Source organism: Hippopotamus amphibius, chromosome 4 (genome assembly GCF_030028045.1).
Source record: "Hippopotamus amphibius kiboko isolate mHipAmp2 chromosome 4, mHipAmp2.hap2, whole genome shotgun sequence".
NCBI classification, from domain to species: domain Eukaryota; kingdom Metazoa; phylum Chordata; class Mammalia; order Artiodactyla; family Hippopotamidae; genus Hippopotamus; species Hippopotamus amphibius.
In genome coordinates this window covers 145623049-145640191 of record NC_080189.1, presented here as the reverse complement: position 1 = coordinate 145640191, position 17143 = coordinate 145623049, and the positions used below count along the sequence as shown (strand labels likewise).

The window sequence follows — 17143 nt, the reverse complement described above, 5'->3', positions numbered from 1 at the left end:
GATAAATATTTACCTAATAATATCACTGTACATTTATATTGCATTTTATACTCCAAGCACTTTCACATATATTATCTCATTTAACTTGAATCTCACAATCATTTTGTAAGTCAGGAGGATCAGATAATTTTTCAACGGTCTTTCCCTGACAAAACTAAGGCTTAGGGAAGTTAACTGTCCAAAAATCAGAGCCTAGTTAAGAGATGAAAAGGAACTAAAATCTTCATCTTTCAACTCCTAGTCATTGTTTCTTATTTCACATTCTCTGCTAAATTATTTCTAAGAAAACTCTGTTTTTCCTAATTAATGGTCACCTTTTAAATATAGCATAGTGCAGTCTGATATTAATCAACATAAATAGACCTGAAGCACTATACACAAACTGTTTTAAATGAAATGATATTTTAAAGGCCCCACAGACATTTTCCATTAAAAGGCAGTCTGCTGACAATTTCTTAAGTATAGCAAATAATCACGCTCTGATTTTTATGTTAATTATATTTTTAGGTATGCTTTATATAAAGCAGAATACATATATACTTAAACAAGACTTTTAAGTTTTACCTTTCTAGTATTTGATCTACACAAAACAATTTCTCAAAATCATTACCTGTTTTATTCTCATTTAATTATCTAGCATAAGATTAATTTAAATAATTGTAATAACATCCATCATTTAGAGCCACTATTGTTCCAAGCCTCATACTGGTCTCTTTATATTCTGATATGGCTTTTTCTATTACTATGTCACTTCTCCAACATTTTCTTAAGACTGGCAAATGAATTAAGATAAAAGAATTTGCACATACAATGTTGAAAAAGAAGAGATTAAAAACTTTTTGTGCTGCTTATATGATTATACACCTAGAAAGACCCAGAGTCCCGAGTGAGGAAAAAGACTTTTAGTAGAATTAATAAGAGAATTTGGTAATATAACTGGATACTAAAAAATATACAAAAATCACTGGCTTTTTCCTATATTATGCAATATGCATCTAGAAACAGAAAAATAATCTTTTACTACAGTGACCAGAATTATAAAATAATTTTAAAAGGTACAGAATCCATATGAAGAAAATTATGAAATCTTATTGAAGAGCACAAAACAATAACTGGACAAATAGTAAAACACACAAGATGTATTTTTATACATATAAAAATGTCAATTTTTCCCATATTAATACATAAATTAGCACAATTCCATTCAGGGTGATTTTTAATTGAAAAACATAATTTTAGAGTTTATATGGAAGAATACATGCCTGACAACTGTCAAGAAAAGCAGGAAAATTTATTTTAAAAAGTAAACTTGCCCTGTAAGATAACAGAATATACTATAAAGACACAATAGTCTAATATGTTTTAGATCCTAAGGAATCCAGAATACTTAGAATAAAGGATCCAGAAAAAAATTCCTACATCTATGAGAATTTAATATACAAGTGTGAGTCAAAAATTATCTGCATTCCAGTTATATTAAAACTTCTGTTGGCTGCACTGTCTTATCAGTGCTTTCTGTTCAAAGCTACTGTTTCCCCAGTCACTGCTGTGCAGGTGTGAATGTGTTACATCCGTTCATTTGTGAGGTGCAAACAAAAATGGATGCGCCACTTATGATTTGCATGAGAGAAGAGCAGTGTGTAGCAATTTGTTTTTTGTGGCCTGAGGGTGTGCACATCTGCACACTTCTACCCACACTGTTGACACTCTGCAAAAACTTTGTTTTGAGGTGTTAAAGCATCCTCCCTATAGTCCTGATCTTGCTCCATCAGACTTTCACCTGTTTGGTCCCCTGAAAGCAGCCCTATGAGAACAAAGATTCACTTCTGATGAAGAAGTGAAGATAGTGGTGCATTCATGGCTTGCAGCTCAGCCTAAAACATTTTTTAATGAGGGAATACGAAAGCTTGTTGACAGATGTCCACAAGTATTGAAAAGCAAGGAGATTATGTCGAAAAATGATGTATTTGTCTTCTCTAAAAGTTAATTAAATTCTATAGCCAGAGTGTGGATAATTTTTGACTCACCCTCGTACAAACTGGTTGATATTTCAATTCGGTAGGAAAAAGATACATAATAATTGGCACAACTGACTAGTTATCTGGAAGAAAATAAAACTGAACTTCTACCTTACACCACTTGCAAAAATAAACTCCAGATAAACTTAAATATAAATATATACTAAACAGTGAACTTGCAAAAAGAATCTAAGACTACAGGTATAAGCTTGTATTTGGGGAAACCTAACCACACAATGAAAACACACAAGTATAAAAGATGTAAATAACTATATAAATAACATAAATGAACAAAGCAGAAATTTGGGAAAAGACATTTGCAATACAGATGATAGAAAATATCTAAAATATAGAAATAGGTCTTACAAAGTTACAAGAAAAACTTAGACTCTAACAGAAAGGGGAAAAACTTAAGTAGGTAACTCACAGAAGAGCAAATCCAAATAGCCAACAAACATAAACTCGGCAGAAGTCACAGTCATATCTTTAAGCTTTAACTGACAAAAATAAAAATAGTAATAAACAATTTCTGGAAGGGATACAGGGGGAAGGGTGTAATATATTACTGATAAAAACTAAATTAGTTTAAACTTTTAAAGCAGCAACTCAGTGTATCTAATTTAAAATTTTAAATATATTTTCCCTTGGACCCAGTAATTACTTCTGGGAAACTATTCCCTAAATATAAAATGCAGCAATATGTTAGGATATACATGTGTGAACATTTACTCTAGCACTGTTTACAGTAGGGGGGAAATGGTAATAAAGTAAATATTCATCAACAGAGCAATGACTAAATAAATTATTGGAAATCCACACTAAAAGGTTTATGCACTCAATAAAAAGATGAATTTAAGCAATATTAGTTACTTGGAATAATTTCTGCAGGGTTTACTGGGTGAACATAAAATGCAGGCGAGTGTGCACGATATAATCTCAACTTGTAAAATAACAACAAATACACACATATCACACGTATCTATCATGTATACTGTATGTGTGTGTGCATTCAATTATTATATATGCATACGGGAAAAAAATAGGAAAGTTACATACCAGAATCTTAACATGAATTACCTGAGGAATGTGAGGAGGAGAAGATGAAGAGAACTCAAAAAAAGAGTCTACAACTTAGAGTAATATATAATATAATCACAAATGATATGTGGCTGATATATGGGTATAAAGAAAAAAATTAGTTGAAAAAGACACAAGATAGCTTGTGATAAAAGAAAAAAGTTAAATGTAGAAACCCAGAAAATGTATAATTAAACATCTCCCAAAAGCATTAAAAGTGCATAATAGCTTTCGGCTCCTATAACTCCCTATCACTTAACCTATATTTACTGACTATGCTACATACTCTAATAGATGACAGGGCTATGACAGTGGACAAGATAAAGTCCCCATTCTCAAGTGAGATTACAAATCAGTGAGATAAGAGCAACATTAGGCAGGCGACATTAAAGGACTACACAGAGAGCATATCTGATGGTATCTAACCCAGTGATAAGGGGTCAGGAAAGGATTCCATGACAGCAATCACAACAATGCTGAATTTGTTGTGTCACTTGTAAAAAGCACACTCTTTGAGTGTAATGTACATTAGTTAGCCCTTTGTAAGAGGGACACAAAGCATTATTCCGTTCATGTCAAATTCAATTTAATTAATCATAATTTGAAATCCCCAATTTCACTTTTCTAGAATCTTATTGCTTTGAAAAAGCAACCATGGTAGACGTTCAGAGAAGACCAAGTCTGCTTGAACTGCCAGTGCCAGCAGCAGCTTTGGTTCTTGCCTGTCTAATAAATTATTCCATTTGTATGAAACCCAAAAGTACCTCAAATTCCACATGGATGAAACCCCACTCTCTTATTTCCTCCTAATTCTGTCTTTCTTCCATATTCCCTCCCTCCCTCAGTGAATGGAAATACCACCTATCCAATCAATCTAGCCAAAACCCTGGAGACTTCTTAGACCTTCCCCTCTTTTGCACTTCACATATTCAACTAAGTCTTGTCCACTCTCCTCCTCAAAAGTCTCCCATTTCATATTTCCTTGCTGCTGAATAACGTCTCACCAGGTTAACTTTAATAACTGTCTAAGCTAGAGGCTCCTTGCCTCCAGTCTTAATCCTCTCCAATCTATCCATCACATTTCACCTCACATGATCTTGTTAAATAAAAGGCAAATATGATCATATCGGTTATTTACATACAACCTTTAATGGATCTGTGAATATCACAAAACATTCAGAATGGACAGAAATTCAAGACTGAATTTTCCATAGGAATAAATATAAAATAAAATTGGAATTATTTTCCATTTTGTACATAAATGAACCTCTACTGTCTTAGAGTAAATCCAAAAATCACTTGATATTATCATCTATATCCACCTGGTTTCTGCTTAACTGTTCCAATACCATTGCATCCTAAACTCCAACTCATTGTTAAAGTATTTACATTTCCCTCCTTAAGTTTCCCTTTTTTTTTTTACTTTATCCCCTTGTCTCATTGCATATCCTGGTTTGAAGGTTTCTCTTACGCCTACTACACAGCAAACATCTACTGATCATTGAGAACTCATTTCAAGTTAGCTCCTCACATATGAAGTCTTTCTTGATTGCCCTCCCCAGTTACAACTGACCTGTACCCCCATCCTATATGGACTGACTTACAATCATTTATTACATGTTTTTCCCTTCTCATCTACTAACTCTACTAGAGAAAAAAAATCATTATGGATAAGGCCGTACCAGGTTTTATGTTCCTACCACCTACAATGCGCTTAGAGCAGAGCAAACACTCAAAAAATATTTTCTGAATAAGTAAATGAACAAACTGGAACAAGCTCATCACACGTCATCATCTGGCTAATTCCTCTAAGATTCAGTTTCACATTGGCTCCTGTGGGAAACCTCCTCTGAGCCCTCATGTGTGGGCTGTTCCTCCTCTGTGCTCCCATAGCAGTCTGTGTTGCTGCATTAATCACACGATATTAAATGTTGTCTCATATTCTTCTACATGAGTTTGTAAACTTCCTTGAGAACAGATGTCTATTACCTCTGTATCTCAAGACCCTAATACAGTACTAATATATTGGTACCAGGTACACAGTAGGTATTCAATACAAGTTTTCTGAGCAAATGAAGAGCTATAATTGGTAGTAAATCTCAGAGTCCTCACAGTTTGTTCAAAATACCAGTTTACCTTTTAGCGTTCTCAAGACAATTCTTCAAACCTTATTTAGCATCATTTTGTTACTCAATCCAACCTGAAAGCCTCAGAATTCGAAACAGTAGTAGGGGACTGTAGGTTGCAAATAGGATGCTTTCTGAAAATGAGCAGGAGTGGGGACAGGCAAGGTAAGAACAGATGAGCCTCTGTAAACAAGTTACTAAAAATCAACATGAAAGGCATGAGATAAGTCAGTAGCAGAAATAGTGATACAAGGGGGACTCATTCTTCCACAATAAACATAATGTAACAAAATACTTAAAACAAGAGGAACAAACTAGTTCTCTCTAGGCACCTTCCTTTTAGGCAACTGTAGATAGTTTCTGGTTCTATTAAATACATTTGAGAAGGTACTGGTATTTTTACATTCTCCAAGCATTAGTAAAGACAGTAACAGCTATCACGTGCCAAGCACAGTGCTAAATACTTCACATGCATTGTCACCTACTACCCACCCTTAATAACCTTAGGAGGTAGATACTGTTTGTGGTAAGCAGACTCTGCGATGGTCCCCTAACACCTGGGTCCTGGTATTCACACCTTTCTGTAGCCCCCTAGATATTATTCTAGGGTTGGTCTGTGTTATCAACAGAATGTGGCAGAAGTAATAGCATGTCACTTCTGAGATTAGGTTATAAAAGACATCATGGTTTCTATCTTGGTTGCTTGCTTTCTCTCAGATCATCTGCTCTGGGAAAAGCCAGCTGCTACAACATGACAGCTCTATAGAAAAGGTTCACGTAGTGAGGAACTGAGGCACCTTGCCAGCAGCCATGTGAGTGAGCCTGGAAAACTGATCCTCCACCTCTAGTTGAAGCCCTCGACGACTGCAGCTCTAGCCAACAGCTTGACTACACCCTCATGAGAGACCCTGAGAACCATGCAGCTAGGCCACTCCCAGATTCATGACTTTCAGAATTGCGAGAGATAATAAATGTTGTCTTCATCTGCTAAATTTTGGGGTAGTTTGTTACACAGCAATAGATAACTAATACATTAATAATATCCCCACTTGACAGATGAAGAAACTTGGGGTTAGAAAGATTAAGTTACATGCCCAAAAATACAGAGTTGGAATTCAAACTGACTTCTTAAATTCCAAAAGCTCAAATTCTTAGCCACTCTGTCATACTGACCCATTTTTTACATGCTCAATCTTATGCCACATTACTTATTACTTTTTCCAATTAAATTAAATAAGTATCTACAGTTTACCTATAATTAAAAATGCACTGTACTGTAGGTAATCTGCTAGGTGCTACCAGGGTATAAGGTGAGGCTAAATAGGATATATCCTCATGGATTTTATCCTATAACAATTTAACAAGTACCTCTTTGTTCGCAAGTACCAAGCAGCTCTCAAGTGATCTGCGAGCGCCATCTAGTGTCAATTCTATGTAATCGCAACTGCACAGATAGCTGGATACAAATACAGAAGTCATATTTTATGCCACTTTGACTCCTAATTTTAAAAAATGTAAAAAGTTTAATACTCTTACTGTGTGCATAAAATAAACAACTCAAATATTACTTTACATTTATTCCCATGGAAAATTCAGTCTTGAATGTCTTTCAGTTCTGAATGATAAGGTGTTCGCTCAATATAAAACTGACACTCTAAATACTCTATGCCAATGTTTTTCTAACTTCAAGCACCTCCTTTTCCAGTTTCGGAAAATCTGCATACCTCCAGAAGTTCTTTTCATTTAAGAGAATGCAGCAATGGGCATGAGAAAATCAATAAATGAGAATACAGTTGATCCTCATTAGTTAGAAGATTCCATTTCTGCAAATTCACCTATCTGATAAAATTTATCTGTGACCCTAAAATCAATACTCACAGCACATTCGCAGTCATCTGTGGACATGTGTATTGCAGCAAAAACCTAAATCACCCTACACACACTTCAGCAGACGAGGCTGAACACAGTGCTACTGTTTTCTTATCAGCTCTTATACTGTGAACAAGTGTTCTTTTTTGCTGTCTATTTAGTGACATGTTTTTCACATTTTCATGAGTTTTGTTGGTGATTCTGCTGCTTAAAATAGCCCAAACAGGAATTCCTAGGTGGCGCAGTGGGTAAGAATCCGCCTGCCAATGCAGGGGACACGGGTTTGATCCCTGCCCCAGGAAGATACCACATGCCGCGGAGCAACTAAGCCCATGTGCCACAACTATTAAGCCTGTGCTCTAGAGCCCGTGAGCCACAACTATTGAGCCCATGTGCTGCAACTACTGAAGCCCATGCACCTAGAGCCCGTGCTCTGCAACAAGAGAGGCCACCGCAATGAGAAGCCCGCGCACAAGGAAAAGAAGCCCCCACTCGCTGCGACTAGAGAAAGCCCATGTGCAGCAATGAAGACCCAACACAGCCAATAAAATAAATAAATAAATTAATTAATTAAAAAAAAAAAGCCCAAACATAGTGCAGAAGTGCTCTCTAGTGTTCCTCAGTGCAAGAAGGCTGTGATGGGCCTTATAGAAAAGGCCCGTCACAGCGTTTACAGAAAAAATTTATGGGTTAGATAAGCTTCATTCTGAAATGAGTTATAGTGCTATTGGCCATGAGATTCAATGTTAACGAATCAACAAGATATATTAAATAAGTGTCTTTAAATAGAAACACACATACACAAAGGTTATGTATTGATTGACTGTCAAAAATGTGATAATCCGAGGCTCATAGGAACCTTACCCTGTACTTCCCCTAGGAGCAGTGACTCAGTATTTGCTGATTCAGTGTTTCTGGTGACTCTAGAGGACCTAAGTGCTATAGAAAATGAGAATCAACTACATATGCTTGAAATTGCTATTCTCTATTCTACTTTTATTCCCACAATGTTACAGCAGAAAGTTTAGTTAATAAAGTTCCAAAATAGTCCTGAGAGCACTGAGCACTGAGTCAGAAAGCCCCACAGCATAGAGTGAACTTCTACAGTATTACCTAATTTAACATTGTCCTACACAAGATCTGTTATGTCACAGTTTTGATGTGCTAGTTATATTTTTCCAGTATATATTAAAATAAATACACCACTATTAAAATATTTTTAGGTGGACATATACATATAACCAAAATTACCTCATGCCCCACCCAGTGATTCACGTACCAACATGAATCACATTTGGGGAAATACTGCCATAAATATCATAGAAAAAGTCATTATCAAACTTTTCAATTATGAATACCCCTTTTAATAAGGAAATTTTGTAACCCCCTACCTGAAAATAGTTACGCTTTTCTTAATTCAGATTAGGAACACTACTGTAGATTATAATACAAAACAGAATACAGCATTCAACATGGAAACAGTATAAAGAAAGTGTGATGGGATTCAACCTGAATATTCTAACAGACAAGGCATCAAGCAATAATATTTTGGTGTATACCTGTAACTGTGTCACACTGCTGAGACAATGGCTTAGGAGCACATTTTTGATCCGAAGATTCTGCTTTAGTTACAGGCTGCTGCATACAGGCGGAATGTCCCATTAAGATGTTCTCTGCTGCTGCTGCTGTCAGCCTGGGCCTTTGTCCTTCACTAAGTTCACCCACACTGTTTTCCAAGTCCTGTAAAAAAGCAGAAACCATTGTTACAAACATTACATTAAAATCAAGTCAAAACAAGAAATATTTGTCAAACGTATCATGATGCAGACCACCTGACTGCCTGGAAGGTATTTTAGAAAGTGCTTATTATGCCACATACACACTACATGAAAGTTAGTTTAATAAGATATATAAGTGTAGGCTTTTTTTTTAATCTCTTATTTCTTATGAAATTAAATATCCATGATCTGTTTTCTTCAACCTCCAAATTAGACAGCAATAAAACACATCGGAAAAATGTTATTACTTAAAACACTAAATGCTGGCACACATTATACATTGTCCATACAGCTAAAATTAGAAGAACAGAAAAGTCTCCTCGTGCTCTTTATGAATTAGAATTGGCTAAAGTTGTTATTGCGAACTTTATAATGAAACAACTGATGAAAATGTACAAAAAGTACAAATATGTTTCTTTACCAAATATATGAAATAAACAAAAACTACAAAAAGATGACTTCTATTTCCTTTCTGTGTTAAAAATTATATGCCCTGTGGGAATGAACCGGGAGATTATGATACCAAATTGTACACTCTAAATATATGCAGTTTATTGTATGTTAACTGTATCTCAATAAAAGTTCTTAAAAAAAATTATATGCCCTAATCACTAGCACATCTCTTGACTTGGAGGTATTCTAATTAATGAACTTACCACTCAAGAACTGAATAAAAATTCCAATAATGTGAAAGTTCTCATGTTTTTTATTTAAAAGGAGTTTAATTTCAACCAACTGGAATTTTTTTAGTAGAATATATGAAGAAATCACTGCTGAAACATCTGTGATGACTTTATTGACTACAAAATAAAATCTAACTGCTTAGCTCATCTTTCAAGATTTTCTACAATTTGTCCTAATCACCCGATTTGTAGCTCCCCGTATTCCACAATCTGACTTCCCTTTAAGAATATCAATCGCTCGGCATCCTTTAAACAGAAAAAGACTGCTTTGCAATTAATATAAAACCCTTGGACAGTCTGGGCAAAGTTTAGAACAACGACAGATATATTTTCCCAAGAAATTAATTAGAAATATTTCAGTGCCTATATTACTCTGCCACTACCATATAAATGTTGTGCAATATACAGTACCTTCTCTGTTGTGAACCAATTTTCTAGGGTACTTGTAACTGCTGAACCACTTAACACCTTAATACTCCATGACCCTACTGAAGATTTAGTCTTCCTATTCACAAAATGCTCTTCTACTAATAAGCATTTATAATTTTTATGTTATAGTCAAAGCTCAGACTCATGTCAATTCTAAGTTAGGCTATCTACGATCTCTAGTAGTACACCCAGCCCACCCACATAAATGCACAAACTGTGGTTTTGTCATCAGGCTACTCTCACTGACCTGATGCTCCCTCTGGGCAAAGAGTTTTAAGCACAAAGAATGGTTACTATTTTCTTACCAAAGCAATATTTTAATGTAAAATGTATTTAATTTGTAAAATGTATCATTATTACTAGTTCTTATTACAAACAAAACAAATGTTTAATAGTTCTGTGAACAAAAAGGTAACACACTAAGTCTCACTGTTAATCAGACTGGAAAAAATTTAAGATTAAAAATATACGTGATGTTGGAAAGGAATCTCATGTAGTTGAAAAGCAACTCAGTGTCTATTTAAATTATAAATTCTTGTGCCTTTTGGGTAATTTCACCCCTCATTATCTTCTATAGAAAGGCAATTCCTCATAATGAAAAAAAGGATTTTATTCTTATTATAGTTTGAAGAGAGAAAAATTGAAACCAATCTAAAAATCCTTCAATAGGAGAATAATTAAACTAGGGTATACTACGTGGCGGATAAAAAGGATATGGTGGATCTTTAGGATTTATAGCTAATTTTTAAGACTCAGATGGCAGAATAACACATATACATACCTCAAAATTACCCACACGGAAGCACACACACACAACCACACACATACGCAAATGCTTATTTAGATGCTTAGAAAAAGATCTGGAAAGGGTAAACTTCCAACTTCCGGGCTTCTGGTCTAGTCAAGATGCCACACTTACAAAGACTGACAGCTCCCTGTCCCCAAAACAATGTTGGAGTAACTACAGAAGTGAGATGAAACCATGGATTCTGAGAACTAAGAAAAAATTGTGAAAAACCACTGGGAAAGACTGACCACTAGCCTGACCTGGTGTGTGTGAGAAGAAAGGGGCTGCATCCTGAGGAGGAGGGTGGCTGGAGGAGGTTTAGTAAGAAGAATGGTTCAAACAAAGTGCTGCTATCATTCCCTCTTTCCCTCATTAACTTGAGATCATCACTGCTTGCCCCTTAACCATAACGATCTTGGCAACAATCTGGGCTGCAGGTACTAGTATCCCAGAGTAACATCAGGGAGCATGAAGGCCCAGCCGGGGTGAAAATTTACAGGTGATGTCTGTAAGTGAATGCCATGGGCATTCATTCCTTCACTCTCTCCCCCCCTCATCCCAGAACAGGAATACAAAACCTCCCAAAGAAACGTCTGAAGGGTTTTAAAGACACAACAACCACCAGAAGAACTGAACGGCAGAGTACCAGCAAACAGCAGTGGTCACGGTCAACAGTGGTTCTGTGCTGCCTGAGATGCCCATCCCTGGGGCTCCTCTCTCCTTATATTCACGGAGCAGACCATGGCCTGATTTTAGTCCCAATACAGAGTCTCACAGAATAGGTTATCCCCACCACCACCCCCCACCTTGCCCTGGAACATGAGTTCAAATACCAAAAGAAACAGATACTTGAGGAGTCAATTAGTGTTTAAAAAAAAAAAGTGAAAAACATTAATCATACACACATACACACAAGGAATAAGGAAAGATATTAATAACGTGAAGCAAAAAGTCATTTAAAAAAAAGAACCAAGTGAGAATGTCAGATATGAAAAATATGATAAACTGGATAAATAATAGGCTAAAGAACAAATTAGTGGTTGGCAGATCAGATTGAGGAACTCTCCCAGAAGAGAGTAGGAAAGAATGAAGAGATGGAAAGTCTAAGAGATAAAACAAACAGCAGCAGAAGTGTTAATATCTGGAAATAACGTTCTAGCCAGAGAGGGAGGAAAAAACGAGAGGAAGAAAAAAATTGAAAAAGTAGTAGAGATAAATTTCCCAGCATTAAAAAGATGGAAAAATCTGAGAATCGAATGAATAAATGAACCAATATTACTGATTTCCAAAAAGAAAGAAACAGGGATTAGTTAACGGAACTTTTAAATCATGCTGACATTTCTGCTATTTTCTACCATTTTTTGTGCCACTTGTCTCATTTTCTCTCTCTTCTTTCTCTCTCTCTAAGCCTACTGGTTTCTATACTAGACAGCATAGTTTCTACAGCTATGAGAGTACTTTCTTGAGTCTGGCAACAGCAATCACAATTAAACCTTTCCAGTGAAATCAATTTTTGGTCAATAGCTAAGTAAAGTTGCAGAAAATTTAGTCATTTTTCAGCAAGAAGGAATAAGTTAAATTTCCATTTTTCCCATTACTAAGTTCCATTCCTTTTTCCTCCTACCCTTCCTGAGCATTTAAATTTTTAAGAATAAATAGTAATAGAAAATAAAGCCAGCCATCTCCTTGGATTCTGTATAGTCTTCGGATCGTCAGCTCATCTAAAGCCAGTTTCACACCTGTTCAAGCAAAGACTACCAAATACAATAGAAAGAATACTAAACAGAATCAAGAATCCTAGTCCCACCACTGTCGTTAACCCACCTGAGTGACTACACGGTAATGTTTCCACCTGGAATTTCCTTATGCACCTTAAACCTAATGTTTCAAATCAAATTCATTATTTTTCCCACAAAACTTGGCACTCTTCTCTCTGCATTTCTAAGCCAACAACTACACAACCACAACTTGCCTTAACCAGTGACCAATTACTGCCAATTTGGTACTCTGAAATTTAAATCTCTCTCCTATTTCTACTTAACTGCCTTTGTTCATGTTCTCATTCCGGACTACTCCAATGGTGTCCTCACATACCTCCATCTTTCCCTCATTTGTCTATGGCTCCATGAGCCTTCCTAAATATCTTAGCTTGTGACTCCCTTGCCCAAAAATACCTTAAGTGTGCAAGCCTAACCATGGCCTACAAGGTTCTTTACAATCATCTGGTTCAATCTACTTCACCAGCTATCTGATCAGTTACTGCAAGGTGGAGTAATTGTTTAAGCTCTTTTCTCCCTACAGGACTGTAAGCTGCTTAAAGGTAGGGATCCTTCCTCATTCGTCTTTGTATCTTTTCTGAGGTTATGTCCGGCATATAGTAGATACTCAGTAAATGGTTGCAGAAAGAAAGAAAGAATGAATGAATGATCCTCACAAATCATTTAAAAGGGCTTCAGTGTTTTGCATCCATAGAATAAGCAGGTGGGCACAGAGGGCCTAAATTCCTTTCAGCTGTAAAACTCAGAACTCTATGGCTCCAGGTTAAAGTTATTGCAAGGCTGATCCCTGAGTAAGCTGAAGTATTAGCATGCTTTAACTAAAAGTGAAATATTTTTGTTATGTTTTTCCTGTATTTAGATCTAACAGAAAAAAAAATTAAGGTTAAATACCTCTGAATGATAGAACGCTTGCTGTGAAACTAACGATTCCTGGTTTTGTTTAGCAAGAAGAGAAAGAACTGCATCCGTGTAAGTTTTTTTATGGGGCATCCTGATCACTTGTCCTTCGCTGGGAGGATCATCCTCCTAAATAAGATATAAAGACAATAAAAAAACAAAAATTAATCTACCAATTACATTTTTCATAATTTATGATTAATAAAACTTCGCAGTCATCATGAATACGGTCATATTAGCACTTTACAGAAAGAAGATGGACTCTATCATTTAGATCTCATTTCCAATCGATTATACTAGAAACCCTTTATGTTTGCCTCAAATATAAACAACAGTGTAAAACAATTTGGTTACATTTAAACTGGAGATTTACTATAAAAGCAGGTGAAAACTGGACCCTTTGTCCCATGCAATTGCGTTACAATGATTCATAAATGTTTTACACGGTGTCATCAAGTTTTTAGCTCACAGAGTTTCCTGCTTCATGTTGAGGCAGCACACAAAGCTCCACTCCAGTGTGGCAATGGGGGCAAAGCAACATAGCAATGGTGCAACCTGGACCGCAGGCAGAAATGAAAAATTGCAGGAATATGCTGAAGCACCCAGAGACCTTTGATTGTCCCTGACCTTTGACTGTGCTGACCTCCAGTACTTGCTGAGGAGCAGGTACTGAAAGCCTTCATTGGAAGACCCAGCTTAGACTTCTTGGTGCTTCAGAATAGAGTCCCCAAAATGAAGGACAGTGTGGGGCACAGAGTCAGAAAACTAGATTCCCCTGTAAATACGAGTATTAACATGATTTTAAACTCCATTAATAGTATTTTTTACTTAAGTATCTTATGTTTAATGAAATAAAGTTTATTAACTCTGGAGAACAAGTCTTTATTCTCCAAGTGTATTCAGATAAATGCCTACTGGTACATAACTTCAAAGTTGGTCTTTTTCAAGACCGTACTTCTGCATGTGACTTTATCATGAATTTGTAGCATATCTGATTTAGGCCTAGTAAAAAATATCAAAATTAAAGTTTAGTTTCAAATGTAGAAAAATAAAGATGCTATAATTTAGTCCTGGTTCAGTTCAGCTATTTACTTGAAACAAACTTAAATGTGCTTTGGCACCATGATAAAGTTCTAAGAATGGATAAAAATGCCATAATGACATATTAAGTAAGCCAAATCTTAGTGTAATGCTTCTCTGAAAATAAAGACTTCTCCTTTATGCTTCCCCACACATTATTTTATAAAAGTGATCTCCACTCTCTTCAGAAGACTCAATTACTTGTAGTAATTACTATTAGAAAAGTAACTGCCCCATTAAAATCTTAACAGAACTCTCCATTAATTATTTCATACTCCTACATATAGTAAGGCAATTTGTTTTAATACATTTTATTATTTGAACATAAGAATCTCCAGATTTGGCATCTTTACCCTATTGTGTCTTTAATAGTGTAAAGATGCTATATGGTATCTTTTGTTTTTTGTTTATTGGACTTGACAAACACCAGCTACACACATTCAGCCGCCTGCAACTCAAGCTTTAGGATTCGGATAGCTCCTATTAGAATTCAAAATATACAGTTATTAGCTTAAGCTGAAAGCTTAAAATGAAAAGTAAATTATCATGTATCCTTATGAAAAGAGTTGAGGATCTGTCACTATATAGCTCTGTGACACAAACAAGTGATTTAATAACCTCCTTCAACTCAAAGTAAAATGAGCAGTTGCCTATTTTTAACAAAGGGTACTCATCATCTTTAGGGATGCTTTTTAAAAACATACAGGTTTGGGCTTCTAACCGCCCACATACATGCACGCATAGCACATAACCCTCCTGACTCGCTGAATCAACATATCAGAGGGTGGGGCCAGGATGCATATTTTTAAAAGCTCCACTGGTGAATTTAATATACAGTCCTAGTTTAATCCCCTGAATAGGCTACTTTAAAGAAATTTCTAGGGAGTTCCCTGGTTGCCTAGTGGTTAGGATTCTGGGCTTTCATTGCTGTGGCCTGGGCTCAATCCCTGGTCACAGAACTGAGACCCTGCAAGCTATGTGGCATGGCCACAAAGAAAAAAAAAAAAGGAAAGACATTTCTAGCATTATGATTTGAAGGGGACAGAAGGGCATGACGCTTCAGTGGTATACCAGTCTCCTTCTTTTTACATCATGATCCTGTATGATACAAATGGAAAGATAAAAATGCACCTAGACTGCTAATACTCCCAGTCAAGGGGGAGTAACAAGGACCAGATACACCCACCCCCTTAAAACGAGTAAAAAATGGACAAAGTTTGTGAAAAACTGCATTTCAAGACATGGAACATCAGGTAACAAAAGACAGTGATCCCTGAGAAATGAAAAACAAATCAGAAGAAGCCTATGACTGCTCCAGCTAACCGCCTGTGAGTTTCCAGGCTGTGGCACAGGAGCCTGAGCTGAGAAGAGGGAGCTGAGACTCCAGGGAGGCCAAGGCAGCTAGAGTTCATAAGACGACTGAGACAGTTCAACTTCTGTAACACCAGATGCTAGTGACAATGAACCTGATCATTACAGATATTCTGACACCACTGACTCTGATCCAGAGAATGAACCTTTTGATGAAGTTCAGCATACACAAATTACGAAAGTCTGATTTTTTTTTTAATGAAGAGGGATAAAATACCATGAAAACAAACTTGAATAAACTGAAAATGGACCTTTTTTTTTTTAAGTGGCAGTAGGACATTGTGTCAGACTACCAGTTATAGGAACAAGTCTCTTTTCCTGACCAATCTTGTTTTACCCTATACACCCACAAGGTTTTGACACTTGTCCAGTTGAAAAAAGGTGTAGCTGTGTCGTGTATATACCTTTTTGTGTCAAAAGGATATTTAAAATTCAGTTAGGATAAATAAAGATGGGACTTTCCCATTTTGTTCCAGTTTTATAAAAAGTGGAGACAGACATGCATATATGTAGGAATTTCTCACTTTGTGTTCTGTCACCAACTGAAGTGGCTAAAGAGCTTTGTGATACACAGGTGCACTCGTGGCAACAGCTAAGTGTGCACTTGGTTAAGAGGAGTTTCTAAAGGGTTTTGCTACATTCTAAAGCATGTATTCAGCTTAGGGGAATGGAGGGAATGCTCAGAAAGGAATATGTTTTTTATGCTGGACTCTCGATCATATACCATCTCCAGCTATTTACATTTACCTGGAAAATGCAAACTAATCTATAGTTACAGAAAGTAGATCAGTGGTTGCTGGGAGAGGTACAGGGGATGAGAAGAATGATGAGAGATGAGAAGGAAGGATTACAAAAGGGCCTGAGGAAATGTTTGGGAGCGATGGATGATGAGTATGTTCATTACATTAACTGTAGTAATGGCTTTACAGACATATATGTCAAAAATTATCAAGTTTTTTTGTAAAGAGCAACAATAATAGCAATGCTTAACAAAGGCTATGGATAAATGTAGATGAAAGTCGAGCACAACTACCCCTCCTTGCCTAGGTTGTTTGAAAACATAAAAAGTAAAGATTTCTATTCCTTAACAATTTTCAAAAGAAAATCCCTATTATCATTTCTGTATGGTATTTTTACATATAATATATTACTTATGTTGATACATATGTTAAGATATATATTTTTAAATGTGAGTTTTTCTTCCATAAAGCTAGATAATAACTAGGAGAGTTAGTACCCCTGGGTCCTAT

The 17143-nt window shown here is 36.1% G+C and overlaps 1 protein-coding gene across 5 annotated transcripts in view; it reads right to left on the bottom strand.

Annotated features, from left to right (window-relative positions):
- The window catches only part of KIAA0586 (KIAA0586 ortholog), a 130370-nt gene that overhangs the window by 32886 nt on the left and 80341 nt on the right, over positions 1-17143 (bottom strand). For all 5 annotated transcript variants that reach the window (XM_057730376.1, XM_057730377.1, XM_057730378.1 and 2 more), the window contains 2 exons: positions 13437-13571; positions 8650-8830 (listed from right to left, as the gene is read on the bottom strand). In XM_057730376.1, coding sequence (XP_057586359.1) covers positions 8650-8830; positions 13437-13571 — 316 coding nt within the window. The remainder of the gene's footprint in view (positions 1-8649; positions 8831-13436; positions 13572-17143) is intronic.